The sequence below is a fragment of the Anopheles darlingi genome, chromosome 3, assembly GCF_943734745.1.
Source record: "Anopheles darlingi chromosome 3, idAnoDarlMG_H_01, whole genome shotgun sequence".
NCBI classification, from domain to species: Eukaryota; Metazoa; Arthropoda; class Insecta; order Diptera; family Culicidae; genus Anopheles; species Anopheles darlingi.
In genome coordinates, this window is record NC_064875.1 from 43079056 (window position 1) to 43098431 (window position 19376).

The 19376-nt window shown below is 47.0% G+C and overlaps 1 protein-coding gene across 1 annotated transcript in view; it reads right to left on the minus strand.

Annotated features, from left to right (window-relative positions):
- Nucleotides 1-19376, minus strand: part of LOC125957521 (uncharacterized) — a 78920-nt gene that overhangs the window by 50812 nt on the left and 8732 nt on the right. Inside the window, 2 exon segments of the mRNA XM_049690276.1 lie at nucleotides 3298-3486; nucleotides 5170-6566. Of these exon segments, the coding sequence (XP_049546233.1) occupies nucleotides 3298-3486; nucleotides 5170-6250 (1270 nt within the window). The 5' untranslated portion in view covers nucleotides 6251-6566.

Consider the following 19376-nt stretch of genomic DNA (forward strand, 5'->3'; position numbering starts at 1 on the left):
GTGGTTACACACTTGAGAATTCCACTCCCAGAGTTCTGCGGCTGGTTCCCTGCTTCTGTCTGCTCACTCACAGAAACCCAGAGAGGTTGGTTGGCCATGAGTTCGAGCATTTTATGTCCGTCTCGGATCCATTCATATTCAATGTGCCTTTGAGTGTGCACCACGAGAATAGTTTAATAGATTTATGCCCCCAGGAGTGGTGACCATGGGGAATCCAATGGATGAAAGTTGATCCGATGGAAAAGGCGAGTTGAATGTAAAAATATTTTTCCAACATCTTTCCAAACTCCTCCTGATCGCGCGCGCTCGCACGCTTGCGTTGTTAGCTGTTGTGACAGTCATAAAACAATCATCATGACCTGCGCAGACATAAATCAGCATTCAAGCCTCAATCATTGGCCAAGAGAGAGAGAGAGAGACTGGATTCCGCATGGACTGCGTCTGTAAACATTAAAACGCTTCCTCGCTATAACGACAAACAACATGACGCTGGCCAACGACCACGGACGATCGTTGAGATGTGTTTTTAGTTGTGTTGGTGGTGGCGGTGGTTGGATGCGGCGGGTTTGAATAAAATCTCAGATCAAACGGTCATTCGTAGTAGCAGGCACGTTCCATCGAGAACACCCTAGCAACCCCCGGGAGTGGCGTCCGCCAGCAGTAGCGCAGTAGCCGGTGTCTAAGAATAAACTCTCCTGCATCTAGTTTCTAAAAATATTGATCGTCGCTGAACTTTCTACAATTTGGATTAACATAACAACAACATATTAGTTCCATCGTCAAACTCGTCCAAATCCGAATCCGATTCGGTTTCCGTAGTTTCGTGCCGTACAATTAAACGCCCGTGGTTCTCGGTAGGAAAATGCATTTTTCGCTCCATTCTTCGCAACGCGACGACCTGCAATTCCTTGCATGCATCTGGTTTGATTCTCGGTTTGGTTACTATTCAAGCGCGAGAAACTGCTGACCACAGCCTGTGCTGCTGCTGGTGCCGGTGCTGCCGTGGCCTATACCGCTATTCTGCCCAATTGGCACGAAATGAACTAGAAACGGCATCATCATTCATCATCCACTGGTGATTGCCTTTTTCGTGCCGATAAATCAATCGCGGATAATTGGAAAACCGTGTGTGTGTTTCTGTGAATTTGTGTTTATGTGTGTGCATGTGTGTGCATGTGGAAATCGTTGACCGATCTCGGGCATCCCGTTCAAAGCAGCAACCGAATCAACAGGCCAGGGAGCAGGTGTGGGTCGCAATACAAACGCGCGGTCAGTACACGTGATCGGTTCGGTTGGAAGAATGTATTGCTGGCAGTGCATTCTCGGAGGAACGTCGAACGATGGTCTTCACGGTAATGATGTTTGCTTGTTTGGTTAATTTATCATATTTGATGCGATCGGAGCATGTGCCTGACGTTTGACCTATTCGAAGTCACAAGTTCATTGTTGCTGCTCTAGTTGCCTTTAGGCCTTTAGGTCGTTCGTGCATTACTTTTGTGGGTCTTCTACTATGAATAATGAACCTCTTCGATTTATGGAGTAGATTCAAAATAGACAAAAAAAACTAAACATTTGCTCATTACTCATTTCAGAATTACTCGATTAATCAAATCGAAATTAAATAATTACGATGATGGCTTCCAAGAGCCATGGTAACCCTGAATTCTTAATATTAATTCTTTATCTTAAGATGAAGCGTAAAAAACTGACTATTTCCTTGCAATCTGCACAAGATACCTATCGTATTAAATCGTAGCTATTATTGTGAAATTTAATCATTAGTTTCAAGATTGCTATTGATCGGAGTAAAATTAATCATCCTTTTATTAGAAACTATGATATTACTCCGTTAATTCGTGCCTGTTCCATCTATCGAAAAGAAATTAAAAGAAAAGAGCTATATCTGATTTGACAACAGTTTTATAGGAATATTATCTGGTAAAGGTATTAATTTTTGGTAGTATTTTATGATCTTTCTTTGAATTTTCGTAACAATTTCATCGAAAGCTATTTATCTTGCTCGGCAACAATGGTTTCTGTGTGTTATAGCATTTCACAAATTACACAATCTTTCATCCTAATCTTACTATATCTACAGGTGAACCCAGTACTCGCTCAGTACGGTCGAGGAATCGATGCGTCTTACGGAAAGGATGATCGAAAATCGACCACTTTCCATTACCATTTAGAATTCAGAGCCGAAAATCCCTTCTTTTCGTCTATTAAAGCTTCGGTTCATCCGTACAAAATTGATGTTTGGCGTATTTAGACTTCAGTCCGTAGGAAATTCTCTTTATTCATTTGTAGATAAGTCCAACAGGTTCAATGTTAAAAAAAACCGCCCATTAGTAGGACTACTACCATATCATTTTGAGATCAATTTATCTTTCAAACATTTATTATTTGATGATGTGACGATATGAGCTCTTACTTTCAAAAGAAGGAATAAAAGGAGTGTAAGAATCTATTTATACACTTATTTGAAAAGATATCTATTTTTTTTTCAATTTAAACTAATGCTAGTGCAGACTTCCTATAAGTATATTCGTCAGATATTCTATAAGTCATTTATATTTTGTTATCTAAAGTTTTCACTTTGAGTTAATGCATACATCTAACATACGTGTTTAAATCTCATAGAGCCGATGACACATTTATCATAAAATGGAAATAAAACAATATTGCCTCCGGAAAATAATATATACGAATCGAAAGCATTGCATTGTTTGCAGTAAGGCGCAAACTTAAACACAAAACATTAATGTTTATCCCAAGGCTCCTTTCGAAAAGTATTCCATTTCCTCAATTTTGCTGATGGTTGCTTCAACAAAAAAAAAACAGAAGTTGATGGATTAATGCCATGGATGTCCCAGGTAGTTTGCGCGTGAGGATGTTGATATTTTCCCAAAGTGCCACATCTACCAACGGCAAGATCCGTCTTTAAGCAAGATGCATTATGTAGCGACTCCGGTCTCGTCGCTCACCATAACTCATTCGCCAAATGTTGACCGAAAACATGCGGTCACGGTACTAAAACCGACAAGACGTTAGTGGCAACATCGCAAATAGCTCATTTTGTTGCTTTTCCCTCGACGGTCACTCCCAATGGACTAGACTACGGTCCCCCCGCCAATCGATGCGCTAGTGAAAGAAGGTGTCCTATAAATTCTTAATTCTCATTTCCTCCCCCGAACCACCATCATCGAAGATGCGCGTATCCTGTGTTGGCTGCTGTTGGCTTCAGATGACCAGATTAAGGGGAAGGCGCGCCCGTTACGAGGCGGCTAATCTACTTACCTGTTTTGACTAACTTAAACGTCACACCGTTGTGTGACTTGAGCGCCTCGTTCAGGCCGGGATGGCCCAAATCCTTGAGCACACCGCCCCCGCTGGAGGACGACATGCTGCCTCCGAGGAACGCGGGGCCGCCGCTCGGAGTGGTTCCACGTTTGCTAAATATGTTATGTCGATGGCTTTTTGATGACTCTGCAGGCGGACGGACGGACGCCGAAAACCGTTGTCGCATGTCGCCGAAGTTCACCGTCAGTTCAAGTAATAAAAAATCGAAGAAAATAAGAAAGAGAGAGAGAAGAGAGAAGAGAAGAGAGAGAAGAATGTTTTATCAATAGATCGTTCCACCGTGATTTGATGGGATGCTTGCGGTTTTTTGGGCAAGCGAAGGAAAAGAAAAAAAACGAAACAAAAAAACGAACTCGATAACAACGAACGGGAACGGGAAGGCAGCACACCACCAGGAGCAGCAGCAAACCACAGATCCTGTGTGTTTGTGTGCGAGCGCGCGCGTCCGGTGTGTTGATTAAGCTATTTATTATTATCTCTGGTTTTGGTGGCATATCGTTTTGCATAAAATCTCAATCTCGGTGTAATGCCGCCGGTCAATGCGATCCGGACGCTCGAGCGCAATATGATAACGGATGTGCAGCAAGCAGAAGGAACAAACGAGAAGGCCGGCAGGAACAGGGGGTAGAGGGGGTGTTAATGCGCACGTGGCACGCACTCGCGAAGGAGCAAACGCAGCACACACACACACGCGCACACAACGAGACATAAACAAACAGCGGAACAGGCGGAAAACGCAAAACCAACAGGGAGGAAGCATCAAGGCGGAAGAGGGATGGTCCACCCCCGTGGTGGGTTTTTTGGGGTTAGCAGTTTATGTTCTGCCATTAAAAGCCCAGCTCCCAGTCCCCGGGACCATTCCCTGGCCATGCTCGGTGCTAGTTAGCTTTTGAGCAGCATAGCAGCCCCTGCCGAGGTGGGGGAGGGAAAGGATAGCATTATGTTGATGCCGAGGCATTATGTTGCAAGCGAACCGCGACTCCTTCTCCTACTCCCCGAGTCCTCCCCCGGGAGGGGTCCGGGGCAAATCGTGCGGAGTGGCCGCGTCACGAAGCAAAACGCACACACAATGGCACACACACACACAATGGTACACGCACTAATGTAAACATAAACACAAATGGCAACGGGAAAAAGGGGGTGGTGGTTTCTGGTGGGTGGATTGACATGTGCGTGCGTGCGTGCGTGGCAAATGAAAGGCTGACCTGCGAGGGGAAGGCGCTTTGGCAGCGAAAAGCATTATTGATGACAAATGCTCTTGGTGAGAAGGAGGTGGCGAATTGGGGGCGGCGGTACGCGGTGTACAGCACGCAACGCAACAGGTTGTTATGCTGTCCCCGGGCCTCTCCCCGGGATTTGGGGCGCACCTCGTGTGACACACGTCCGTGCGGAGTACACGTCCGCAAAGACTTAGTATGGCGATCGAACAAGGTGTGGATGGTACATACATACAGGATACAAGCCGATATTAGTGGATGGACACCCGAGTGTGGCGGAGGAATACAGATGATCGAAAGGCACCACAAACGAACACACACACACGAGTAACACACGAGCACGAATCAGAATGTGACAAAATGGGAATGACACAGAGAGCGAGCGAGCGCTGAAGATGGTAGCTCAATGGCAGGAGGTCAATAGCGAGTTGGTGGTGGTGATGAAGTGGTGAGAAGGAAGGGCGGACACCACGGAGCGGGGACGAGAGGGAAGCACGAAACGTCTGTGAACTCACTCAGAAATTAGGGGGCAAAATAGAATAGCACAACCACAACACAGTTGAGGGTCATGGAAGGGGCACCTGGCCGTCACCTTTCTGGGGCTCTTCGACGAACTCGTGTTCGGCGCTCTTGGAACGTAAGCTTATCGGGGATTTGGGCTTCCGGAAGAACCCGAGCGAGCTGGGCCGCGGTTGCGTTTGCGCCAACGCCGACAACGACTGCTGCTGGTGCTGCCCGAAGCCGCCGTATGCCGCACCGGCCGGGTCCAGATCGCCGGCCAGCCCGGGATCGGAACCACCGGTCGTTCCATCGCCGAATGGTCGCGGTTTTTCGCGCACCTCCAGCGAATACACCTGCTCGCCGGACTCGAAGAACGCATCGAAGTTCCGTTGCCGTAGATTGTCCCGCGTAAACACCGGATTCGAGACGTGTATGTGCAGATCCTCACGGACGCGCGAGGCCGATTCCGGTTGATCGATCGTGGAATGTGGCCTCAGGCGACCGAGCTTCAGCTGTAGCTTCGATTTGGGTGATTTGGCGCCCGGACCTTGCTCCTGTTGCTGCTGCTTCGTTGCTGCTTTGCCACCCTTGCCACCGGCAGGGCCTAGGGTGCTGCCCGTACCCGCCGTAGTAAACGCCGTAGCCGGGAGGGTGCCGTTCCTGGGGCTACTACTGCTACCATCGTCGATAAAGGTTGCCAGCTCGGTGCTGTCCACTAGCGCGTTCCCGTCGTCAAACGTGTCGAAACCGGACGACTCGTACGAGTGCTGATTGGCCAGGGAGCGTTGGTTTGCGGTGCGTTCGAGTGCGTGCGGTGCAGTCGGTGCATGTGGGGTTGATGGTGACGCGGTAGACGATGTGGCCGGGCCTTGCCTCGCGGAATCGTTGAGCTTCTTGTTCGACGGCGACGACGACGAAGATTGTTGAGTGGCTGGTGGTTTGGATGGTGTTTTGGAGGTGGTGGATTTGGAGTGTTTCGAGGGTGAGGTAGTGGTGGTGGTGGTGGTGTTGGAGGAGGTGATGGTGGTGGTGGTGGTGGTGGATGTAGGCCTACTGCCTGTGGGCACAAGTGGCTCCCGCAGGTTGTCCAGAGTTGGTCTTGGCTGTACTCTCGGTACTGCGATTCCGTATGTCAACAATATTAGTTCGTCCGCCGGAAATATTACGTACATTCCTGGCCCCGACGGAGCATGGCGAACGATTCCAGTGCCGACCGGTGGTGGTACCTTCCAATGTCTGCTTCTTCCAACGCGCTACGGCTACGGGATCACTACTACGGTACGCGAACGGCTCACAATCGCTCATTAGATGATGCCCGGCTCGAGGTTCGTTCGAGGTTCACTGCGAGTACACCGATCTACTACTTCGACTACTACTACTACTACTACCAGTACTGGACAATTACTCACACACGCACACACGCAAGCATACACACAAACGGAGACACAGGCGGACACACGTACTGCTCAGACAAATGAAGATACGAGTCTAGAGACGAGAGAGAGAGTGAGAGAAAGATAGAGAGATAGAAACAGACAGAGAGACAGAGACACAGAGAGAGAGAGAGAGTGAGACATTTAATAACACACTGGCGACTGGCGACTGGTGACGCGTGGATTGATGACCGATAATGTTCGATGACTGATTGAGATGGCACATAATGTTTACCCTTCGATGCTAATTGACGATAGACCCATTATTGGCCAACGCATTTGCGCCCCGAAGCGGTCAAATCAAAGCGCCAGCGCGGATCCTTCCAAACGCGCTGCGGCCCCAAAATTATTCCACGGATCGGTTTTGTGAAGCGAAATAGATTAGCCCTCAGCTGGGTCTCAGAGAATTCTTTTTATGAAGCCATCGATGGCGCCACCAGGGAACCGTTGGGCCCGGCATTGTGGCAACGTCAATAGCTTGGGGAAGCGGGAAAACTTTACTCCCAGGCACAGGCGGCCGCAGTTGTTGAATTATTTATCACGTTTATCGATTAGCTATCACAGCTGTAATGTAGTTACGTAAAAACGAGGGGTACTACTACGGTACGTGCCGGGTGAGCCAGCCAGCCAGCGACTGGCGGTGGCTTCGAGAACGAAAAAGGATGATCGAATGTCTTCCTAGACGGCGGCTGGCCGGTATGTTTTTGGAGGGGAGGAATTCGCTCGTCGCTCGCCGGGCTTAACGACGTCGTTCGGAGCGATGCGATGCGGAGGAGCGCTCGGGAATGTTTGGCAGAACTCCGTCTACTTAGCTCTGTACGCCGTGCGCACGCGACAGACTGCAGGGATGAAGGTTTTCGGTCCTCGACCGACCGGACCGAAAGCGAGAACGGAACGCCGTTAAACGAAATGCCAGCAGCCGGCTCGCTATCGGCATATACGCCCCACCCCCCGGGGGCGGTAATCACGTTCCATTCCCGTTTGATGGCCTCGCATTTCAAATCGGTCCAAATTATCCCGGGCACCACCGGCCACCACACAAATTCCGGGGAGGCCCATCGTCGTAAGACGTAAGTAAAACAGTCGAATTGGCCCCCTTATAAATAGTCTATCAGCATCATTGAACTGTCAATAATGTAGTGGCTTTGATATTGCTGCTGCAGAATAGGGAACGTTCTTTCTGCTGCTGCTGTTGCTGCTGCTTCTGTTCTATATATTAATGCTGGCCGGTGGCTGGATATAATTGAGTGGCTGGTGTTCATCAATCGATCAAAATCAATCAACACAGCACAAAACAATGAGGTTAGCTGCCGGTCGGTCGCACGTATAATGGCGAGAAGGCACGACCATTGTCGATGATTCCATTATTGATAACGGTTTATGTTAGGAATCGGAGCAGCCATTTTTAGTACACCCTCCCCTGTCGCCGGAGTTGGTCGGAGACAATATCAAAACAAATGAAGGGATTACTCAATCTGACAGTTAAGATTGGAACAGTAATTGGAAGGCACGGATATTCAAGATCGTTCAATGTCTTAGTAGCAGACAGTGTGGGCATGCTTTACGGTAATTGATATGGTGTCCATCGTATTAGCGAACGTATCAGTGCATTTCGTGTGGATGAAGATTTGACAATCTTCGCTTAAAAAGTCATTACTACTATTTCATTCCAAACTATACAATTCCAATGAAATAAATGATAGAATCTGGTTCGATTGAAGGTGCAAGGATTAGCAACAATCGGTACAGATCATTTAACACGAGCAGATTAACTCTCTTTTTCATTTTTTCATTACTCATTTTTTTCATTACACTCATTACTTCATCCAATCGTGTCCTAAGCACCCCCTTTGGTTTTTTCAGGTCAAAAAAGGGCTTATTTTTGACGATTTTTAGTGAAGAAACCAGTCAACTTTAATTTTTCAAAATAATCTCATATTAAACTACGATTTTTCAAGAATATTTGGTTCTATTTTGGAGAAGATTTATTCAAAACTACGTTCATGGCATGCAATCTAGAAAGGGAAGATTGCAAAAATGTGCTTTTTGTGGTGCCCATCGTAGCCACGTGCTGGGTCATTAGAAATACTCAAATGAATATTCTTTTGTTAGATTATAAGTTTATCCAGGTAGTCCTGTCAACTTTTTGTTAAATTTTTCCTTTTACGATTTTTGGCAGATTTTTGAAGTTGAAAAAGTGACGCTTTTTCCGATATTGCCTCAACAAGGATACTTTACATAATTAAAAAAAAAATTCAAAAAAAAGTATCAACAAATTTTATAATTTTTGACGGGGCTACCTGGAAAATAGTGTACAGATTATATGTTCAAAATTTCAAATCGATCGAACCAGTTCATGCTACGATGGGCACCGACTTTGAAAACGCAAGTTTTGGGAAACGCGATTCAAAGTCGCAAGATGCTTTGAGCCTTGTATGAAATGCGGATTTTCAAAAATCAATATCTTTGCCAGTTTGATGAGCAATCACAAAAAATTGTAAAAAGTAAATGCGAAGAATCAAAATAAAATACCGAAGCCCCTCTTAATGATTTTGGTTTTTTTGGCAGATTACTTTAATACCAGAAAGCTTGGCCAGTTCGTAGAGCCTTGAAGGAAGGGCATACAGATTTTGTAGACCATCAAAGAGCTGTTAAAGTGAAGGATTTCTCCGAAAGAACCATGGCAGTATCGATTTACTTTAAAGTATGTTTTTCTTGGATCACCAATATCCGGAATGCTATGAACTAGACTTGTTTTTTCAATTTCTCATTCTGATATTCGTTTTCGTTTCATTTTCATCTCGAACCACTTACTGTAGTAGGAAAAGAGTATCGTGATATTATTTTAGGTTCCTTAAACACATTCTCATGCTCTTTGCCCCATTCAATCATGCGTCAGGCAGGACTTTGAAGGACATTCAGTATGTTTGATGTTTGCTGCAGGACAACCAACAAAAGTATCCAAGCACTATTTTCCAAACTGAAACTATCATAAAAGGATCATGTGGATTGCAAAGTAAACAGTTTGCCTCTGGGAGTGGTCAATGGTTAACTTCATGTTTCATGTTACCATTTGACAGTTTTAAAGTACCATCATCCTTTTTCGAACATAGAAGAAATATCGTATAGGAGTCAAAACAATGAATTCCACTTACGTTAAAGGAACAACTTCAGAGAAACAAAGAACAGACACACTTCTCCATGAAACTATAGCAAAGCTGCACTGTTTAAGAGTTAAATTCATGTGAGTTGGTCTTGATGAAACATCAACCAAACCAATAAAACCCATAATTTGTCTAATGCATAAAAAATTACAAAACCATCAAGGACCCTTTTCGCAACACATGTACCATCAAGTCAGTGCGGAATGGTGGGGTCCGCAAATGGAATCATTCGAAGTGCGAATCGCGAGAACATCATCAAGAACATGAACCTCGCGAGCAGAGTGTATAGAACAGCGAATGCGATGCGCTGCTGCTGATGAAACCCATCGAATACTTTTACAGCACTTCCGTGTCATTACTGACACACCAGGGGCCCTCCTGTGCACTGAATGCGAATGACAGGAGCAGAGTGAATCATATAAGGGCCCCGGGCCCCGGGTCCCGGGCACCCATTCGATCAATGCACAGCCACAAAGGTGCCCTCTTGTTAGCTTGAAAATTTATCTTGATTTCGCTTTACCCGCTATCACTTTCACTGCCACTTCATCGCTGCTCGTGTGTGTGTGGAGGGGCGCTGGGAACGAAGTGCTACATAATATTTCCATTAGCATGCAGCAGAACGAACGCAACATTAGCACATTCGCCTTTCGTTCTCATTCTTCGTACGTCGTTTGTTGGCATTGTTGCTACTGCTGCTGCTGCTGCTGTTAATGCTGGCGAGTTGTGCGAAAATGCTAATTTATGAGTGTCCCGTGCAGTGCGCGGTTGGTCGGAATGAGTACCACGGGTGGCGTTCCAGCGCAATGGCACTTTAATTCAGGGGAGCACTACTTGCGTGCACCCGTGTTCCGGATGCACACAAGGATAAAACCATGGCATGCAGCGCGTGCGAGTGTCAACGTGTTCACCACAACGGACACCACCGCAACACATGGAATGTGGGATGGATTTTTGTTTTTCAATAATCTAACCCCCGTCCCTACTCATTCGAATTGAACGTGCCTCGTACCGGGCTGGCTCCTCGACCATATACACACACACACAGCTCCCTTTTCTGCATTGTTTTCCCTCGAGCGGCAAAAGCAAAAGCCAAAGAACATGGTTGCGTTCCAGGTGAAATCAACTTAATCTCCTCCTCGCCGAAGTTTGAAAGTTTTGTTGATGTCGGTGGCGAGAGCCGCAAAGTTCGCTTTGCTGCCGTGCTAATGCAGCATAATTCTCCAGCGGCATTTGAAAAACTTTCTTAATCCAAAAGAGTACCACAAGTGGTATGAAATCATTTTAGCAGTGCGCGGGCGAGCGAGGGAAAGGGGAAAGTGGAACGGTTGCGCCAAGAACTTTGGTTTGCTTTTCATCCCTAGACACACATGACCCACCACGGACGCTCTGTTACCAAGCCAGGCACAATTCGCGCTCTCATGTTTTCTGGTCTGCAAAACAAAAAAAACAATAGTGATACAAACGTGTGTATTGGTCGCACTATTTGGTTAAGCTTCGTTCGAAATGTTGATCGTCTCCTTGCGATTATCTTGAAAGCAATTGAGGAGCGACAACCTTAGATCTTTGATTTGTTTCGACATAATTTTTGCAAGTTTTTCTCGGATTGAAAAAAATTTCTAGAAAATTAGGTCAATTTTTTGTATTAATCGAAGCAAATCAGCTGCTATACGCACGTCTTGCCGCTAAGATCAGTGATTTATTATACTTTTCTTTTGATCTTTCACAACAACTGCGTTGAGCGCGTGTTTTAAGCAAAATTAAATTAGATTAGTTAAAGCAAAAGATTTCAAAAATCCTAAGATACATTACGTGAAACTAATAACGAATCTAACACGCCCGAAAATATAGGCACGTTTGTAAAAATGCATTTGTATGGTATTCATCAAAGCTGCGTGACTTATCATTTGAATAAAAATAGATGTTAGATCTAACATAAACGTTAGATGATTTGGTTTTTCAAGTAGCCTTGTCCAACCTGATATTTAGATATACTAAAATTTTCAATTTTTAATAATCTTTTGATAAAATTTATTTTGTGATTTAATATTTGTCTCGGAAACGTTTTTGCAATGATTTGCAAACGTTGGATTTGGAAAACAATTGTGGTAAGACACACGTGATAAATGTACATGTCATTTCACTTCAATTCACTTGAATTGACTCAAAAAAATGTCGTTCTACATGATTTGGTTTCTGTCATACAGCAACATAAATCCACCCAAAAGAAGTGCGTCATCAGATCTCACCAAGAGGATGGATCACCCAAAAGCCAGTAGAGGTAGCCATTAGCACAAAGATTCATAGGAAAATATGAAATTATAGTAATTTGTTGCTTGTAAAATTGTACCGCTCAGAACGGCCACTTTGCTTGCGGCCAAACTCCCGAGCGGCGCAGTAATTATCACATTTCACGTCCGGTATCAGGCATCACAATCAAACATGCGCCTCGACGCCGTACACATGCCTGCACATAGAAGCCACCGGCAGTGGCACTTCCACGAAACTTTACCTCAACCCAAAATTACCATAAACCAGCGACAGCAATGAGCATGCGTGCCCGTGTGTGTGTGTGTTTGTGTGTGTGTGCGTGTGTCGCTTGCTTGCAAAGTTTAGAAATTTCAAAGTCGAAGGAAGGCCAATCTGAATGCAGAAACGCAGACGGGCGTGCGTGCGAAGAAAGTGTTTCTTCGTGAGTTGCGTTCACGACCAGCAACAGCAGCAGCAGCAGCAGCAGTAGCCCCCTTTGGGCCGATCGGTCAAAACGAACCATGTGCGGTGGCGACCCACGACAACCACCCCTCCTCCCTGGCAGTGGCAGGCACCAGCGGCACCACCGGACACCGGAAGCGGGCAAAAATATTGAGCAAATGTTTATGGTGACAGTTGCCATGGTAGCGAAGGGTTCGAGTGAATTTGCCGCAGGAAAAAGAAGGCTGACGCAGAGAAATGTGTGCCGGTGGTTCCTCCTCCTTTGGACTGCTTGGGCTCATTTGGCCGCGTGTGTGAAAGGTGCACGATATACGTATGCGCACCCTTCCTCTCCTTCTGTGAGGGGGAGAAACGCAAGCCAAGGGGAGGGGGGGTGCGTGGGCTAAAAAAGTACGCCAACAAATTGGGGCACTTACCGAACCCCACCGAGCCTTCCAGGGATCCCAGGAATGAAATGAAAGGATGGCCAGGCTATGGTGGTATACGAGGGAGGAGGGAGAGGGTATCCATTTTTAGGGGCAGGTACCGTCTTTGTGTTCGAGGTGGAAGGGCACCTTCGACAATGTTTCGACGAGTGCTCTGTGGTGTATAGCAACTGGGGTAGCTAAGCACTCGTTGCCTTGTCTTGTGCGTGCGTGTGTGTGCGGGCTTCTTGGGCTTTCCTTCTGATGGATGGAACCCCGAAAGTCGCGTGGCCACAAGACGACGTTGGGGGAGGGGGTTTTTGAAGAATAATGAGATGTTGAATAACTTCCACTTCCTCCAGAATTGCTGCGTTGCCGGAGGTAACGTGATACTGACCCCTAGCGGGCTACTAGATCGAAGGCATTTGTTAGCCTGAAATAGACTGATCATCGTACCGTGTTTGTGTGTGTGTATTGGTAGAGGGATTTGCGACCTGCTTCTTTCCGGCTTCAGACCATCGTGTACACCGACGAGTGAAACCTAATGTAAAGGGGGGTGTTAGAGAACGAATATGACCAAGGTAACCCCAATCGATCCGGATCCTTTTTCCTGCCACGTCACACTAATGAAGAAGGCGTGTGCTGGATGTGCACCTCTCTCTCTCTCTCCAAGCGCCGAATTGCCGAAAATACGTTGGCTTTAAGCGTCTTCGAGCCGGAACTTTAACGCTACACTCAACTGGTGGCCATGCTCACACACACGCACAACGGTGAAGGTGCGTTGGCGTTGGTACCAATATGTTTGCCAAAAAAAAATAAATAAATTCAAGATGAAACGAATTCCTCAAATTGACATTGACAGTCCCGAATCGAGAACGCCGAGACTTCGAAATGGGCGAGAAAAGGATAAAACAAAGTGAAAAGAGAAAAAAGATGATGGTTTCCGGGGCTTCTCGCTGGAACTGGCTTACGGAGGTTTCCGGAGGTCTACCCAAACCCCCCGCGGGCGATTCTCGCAGTAGAGTTATGAGAAATAACTCCAAAAATCCCATCTGCATATCATTGCGTGTCCCAAGCGGTTCCGGGTGGTTCCGGGTGGTTCCGGGTGGTTCCACGGTCTGACGTGGCCTGGCACGACCCATCAATAACACATTTCATCATTTTGGCAAAGGCAAGGGACCGTTCCGGCTGTCGAGCGATGACGATTGATATCGTTGAAGGGCTACAAATTGAATCAAGCAGAAGCTGTCGGTGGGTTGGTTGGTTGGTTGGTTGGTATGGGGTAAGCTCACTATCTTCTTACGCTTTATTAAGTCTAAAGAGTGTGATTTAATAGAGTCTCGACAAACTTTCACATCGGTAAACTCGGTGACTGCGAGGAGAAAGCGTTGGGACGGAATGTGCCATTACTGGTGCTACCATTGATGGTGACGCCGTTCCACTGTTTAAGCCTTTTGGTGATGAACATTAAGCTTTAATTTCACAATATGCTCGTAAGCGCGAAACCATACTATAGGCATGTTGTGAAGGGATGCCACATCAAACGAACAGCCCTCCAACCGATCTGGTTACTGTGAACCGAATCTACACTGCTTTTAGTAATTGATTTTACACTAACCCAATCTCCATTTAGCACAGCGAAGCACACGCACGCCACTTAGTTGCAGCAGATGATTCTCTAGATAGCAGTCTGCGTGCACATTAGCAGAATTCTGGGAATGGAACATTCCCTCATTGTTTGGTTTCATTGCTATCCATAGTGAAACGGTTTACACAAGTGGTATGGAAAATCCTTAAGTTTCTGTCAAATTTAAGGCCAGCATTTCTGTAGCAGAATGGCCACAGATAGAGCAATATTTGTCGGAGTTGAAAACGCATTAGTGCTCGGAAATAAAATGCATTAATGGTACGAAAATGTGGGGAAACATAATACATTTGATTATGATTCTATTAGTGTTATCACAGGGTGTTGGTTTTAACAGATACCGGAGCTTACGAACCAGTTTATAATGACGTTCGTGACTTTTACTCATAAATTTTTTTATTATTTAAATTTGCTAATACTTCTTAGTAATATTCTTAGTTATTCTTAAAATCAATCGTCATGTTCAGTTTCTTCTTATATCCAATCCCGCGTCTGAAAGAATGAAGTCAATTCTGTTAGGACCATAAAAATGAGCTGAACCACTATCGCATAAAACGAATCTTCGCAGCAGCAATTTCTAGCAACCTTCGCGATGCTCTTCCACGATCCACGGTGGAGCATTTAGTTATATGTTCTGTGCGATCCAAATTGTCCTCGTCGAAATGTTCTCTTTCCCCGGCATTCCATGGCAATAAATTACAAGCAAATTTGTTGTGGCATGCGCTTTGAAGTAGACTGCACAGGACAGGATACCGTGTATCCTTCCTTTTGCAGAGGCACACCGTCTGTGAACCGGCGGATGGTGACCTCAAGAAGCGTCATCAAAATTCTCGAGTTACAAAATGTAGGTCGACCAACCGACCGACCGGCTGAAGGCTGCCAATCATATTGCCACTGGCTTGCTGACCATCCCATGACCACCCAACGCAGTTGAGTGGTTCTGTAAAACCAACCCCATGGGTCAACAAACTAACCGAAAACGTATACAAATTGCCGTGTTCTCAGCGGCGGACAGAATACCGGTTTTATGGTGCAAATTAAACGGCATCTTTGCTCGGTTTTTTGGGATCGGAACGAAAGGGAGAAGGGAGAGCCCGAGATAAGAGATCGCTAGGACACGTACTCTATATATTTATAGACATCTCCTGTCGTCCATCGCCCCCCGTGGTCCACTGCAGATGGCCCTCGCTCGCTCGCCCAGCTTTCCAACTCGCCAGCGTATTTTATGTTGAATAAAGTCCGCGCCGTTAATCCTCATTTGTCTTTGCTAATTAATATCAAAGCCGAGGCAACCGCCAGTTCGGCATTCTGGTGCTCTGTGCATGCCAGTGGCAGAGTACTCCATCTCGTGGAAAGTATGGCCGATCCCGAATCCCGCTACTAATGGCACAGATGGAGCACCAACAGCAGTGAATGAAATGAAATCTTCGAGCCCGGCCCCCCTATCTACTGTAGGCCGCGACAATGTCGACAAGTCCCCGGTGTCCGCGGGTCCTTGGAGGGAGGTGGAGCGCACAGCGCGTAATAATTTCAGCTTAACGCTTCGCCTAACGCCTTTAAATTGCTTATCAAAGTACAGCTCGCTAAAAGAATAATTGACGATAACAGGCACATTTCCGGGGTGGACGGCTTTCAACGGCCGCCCTATTTACGGTGCGTTCTCCAACCGGCAATCGCAGTACGCTTTCCAGCTGCTAGCCTTTCTAGCGGGAGTATGGAGCACAGTTGGGCAACTGACCGTTAGTGTAGGTCCGCCGTTCCCTTCGGAGTCACTGATCCGAAAATCGATTATTACGGTGGTTCGCTTCGATGCGCTGTTTTGCTGTGTCCCCGTCCCGTTTGTCATCTCGTCAATCGCTACAGAGTCAAAGTGAATCAATCAAGGGAGGCGTCGAACTCGTCGAAATCTCATTGTGATTTTTCTTGGAAAAAGGACGAGCAGTGGTCGCTAGTTTCTGATGCGGCACGACGGAACACTGTAGAACAAAGAACCATGCAGCAGAATGAACGAAGTTCTTCTGGGCTCAGAAGATCGTTCTAGCATTAAAGCAAGTGTTTGGCGTCTGCGGGAAGGAAGCTTTAAAATGTTCCTCCGACTGCTGGCCTTGAGAAGTTACTCCGGACGACGGTTTTGAGTGATGACATCGCCGGTATGGCTTTTCAAACCGGAACTATCTCGCCTCTGCTTTCTCTCTGTCTCTCTCTCTTTCTTCACTTTCTGCGATGATGTAATTAAGTTGCCCCATTTATATATATACACCCCACAGAAGGGTACGTAGAGGGATGTATCCTGCTTATCGAGTGTTGCTAGACGGTTACAAACTCTGGAACACTCTAGCGGCAAACTTTGTCATCGTATCAAGCCGTAAAGTCGGGACCATCGGTCGCTTTGCTGCCTCTTCTCACAGATCACCGAGGTTCATATAGTAGTGGTTCACATCTCGACATCGAGGCAGATCTGCAGGCAAACGAACAGCAACAACAAAAAAACACGCCGAACGAAAACTTGTTGGCAATAAAATGCCATCTTGGCGCATTATTTGTAGAGGCGTGAAAGCAATCTTCCGCCTTTTTCCCGCCACCTTCACCTGCACACACACACACTGCTCTACGCTCGTTGCTCATTCTCATAGCCTCCTATTCGGCTCCTTGCAAAGAAGCAAAGAAGAGAAGAGCAAAAAAAATCAATCAGGAAATCATTGCTGTTTTCCCCCCTTCTTTTGCCTGCTCTCTCTGTCTCTCTGTCTCTCTCTCTCTCTTTATCTGTCTCTTGGCTTTTCCTCTGCCCCCCTTTCGCGGCGATTCCGCTCCGCGACTGTTTACAAACGGATATAAAAATAAATCTTCACCGTGTACTTTCCTGTGCGGTTGTCTTAACGATCCAACGATCAGTTGGAACCGGCGACGGTGGTGGTGGTGGTGAAGGTGTACGCGGTGGAGGGGCACCCGGTTTCAACGCCCGGCACACCACCTGAGCGTTTTATGGCCAACAGTACGGAGTGGAAGAATCAGAATAGATGAGGCTGTACCCTATGCCCGCGTATGCTTTAAAGACTTCCACTGCTGCTGCTGCTGCTGTTGATTCAAGAATCTCCAATACCGAGCCGGATGCGCAGTTTATGGACTGGTGGAAGGTGGTATACAAACATATTTGCCGAGCACGAGCACTGCTGGCGCACCATTTTGATTTCACAACTGCAGCGGTGCGGAACGGATTGATTGAGAGAGACTTGATGTGTTATAAATAATAATAATACTAATAATCATGTCCACCAGGCACCAGGTGTGTCTGTGCGCGTGTATGTGTGTGTGTGTGTGTGTGTTTGTGGCAACATTGTTGCCATTAACCGACAGCTCTCCGCTCAGCGTGTCGAGCAAGTACCTCTAATAATCTAATTGTGCGACGGGAACCAAATAATGGGAAACAGCCCCACCCCCCCGCCCTTTGGCCACTAACCCGAGTGATGTACACCACCTACCTCTTCCGTACACGAATCCCTTCCCATGCGAAACACATTTTGCATCGTCGTCTTCGGGCCGCGCGTGATTTGCTCACATGTTCACATCGACCATTATCGTCCTTCGGTGAACGCGTACTAGGCGGTAATGTCCATGATGTGCACCGTGGTTGGCGTCAGAAGCAACGGTAGCAGCAGCAGCAGCAGCAGTAGTAGCAACAGCAACGGAGTGTCCTTGGGGCCCGTACGGTGCCCGAATCATGCTCACACTATGCTAACACCGCGCAGCACCACTTGTAAGTTCGTCTCGCCACTTGGTTTTCCCACCACTACTACTATTACTACTATTGTCAGCTGCTCTTCTCGATCTCTTCACCGCACCGGTCGGTGAGGGGACTTTCACTGCTGCTGGTCGATGCTTAATGCACGCTTCATTAAGCACTCCGTATGATGTTGCTCATTTCTTCCACCGGTTCTCGGGTTCTCTGCCTCCGCTCTCGGTGTATAGTGCTGTTACTGCCTCCTGTAAAAGACGACAAAAGAATGGTAAAGTGGTGTGAGAGTGTGAAGGAAATTAGTACCATTAGTTCCCCTCAGCACCGGTAGCCCAACCTTAACCTACAATTATAATGCATAAAGTGTCTCTTCTGAGGACGGTACGAGACGGGACGGGGGAAAATGAGGCGAGGTCATTGTTGCGAAAGCCGCCAAGTGGCCGGTGGTACCCTGTGGATAGGGTTCTCTCTTCACTCTCCTTGGTGACTAAACTTTCGAAAATTTCTCAACAATGGCGGTCGCGACCGCAACGGACCATAGCAACCCGCTCTCTTCGGTGTCCTTAAGTGTGTCCGGCTTATCCGGCGCGCGCGGTTCGGTAACAGGTGACCGCGTCCCGCAATTGCCAACACTTTCCTGCACTTGACTTTAAACCGGCGTGCAGCGACATTCGAGAGCCGAGCAGCAGCAGCAGCAGAGGGTCCGGTAAAAGCAATTAATTATTACAATTCCTACATCGCGCCGTCACACCGTTGCTGTCGTTGCTGTTGCAACGCGTTCTTGGCGGTATTTTTATTCCTATCGACTTTCACACACACGCGGCGCTCTGACTGGGCATTGTTTGCTCAGTGCCAGCGTGAAATGGCGTCCGGCTGCGGCTGCACTTGACCGCATCTCGGATGTTCGCGTGGACTCCCTCCGCCGTGCGCTCTTTCGCTACTCGATATAGTTGTTTGGTTCCCTTTTGGTTCGAGGTACGCGTACACTAGCTTGACATGCGGAAATGGCAAATCACGCAGCACCGCACCGCCGTCTCCGTTTTGTAGTCGTTGTTGTTGGTGACATTTCCCCGCACAAAAGGCTTGCCCACAGCTACAGCTCGAAACCACATCTAAGCAACCAGCGGTCGTGCTGTGACGAACCGATCGGATGATGCGATGGCGACGACGATGACGACGACGACGATGACGACGAACGGATGGATGGACC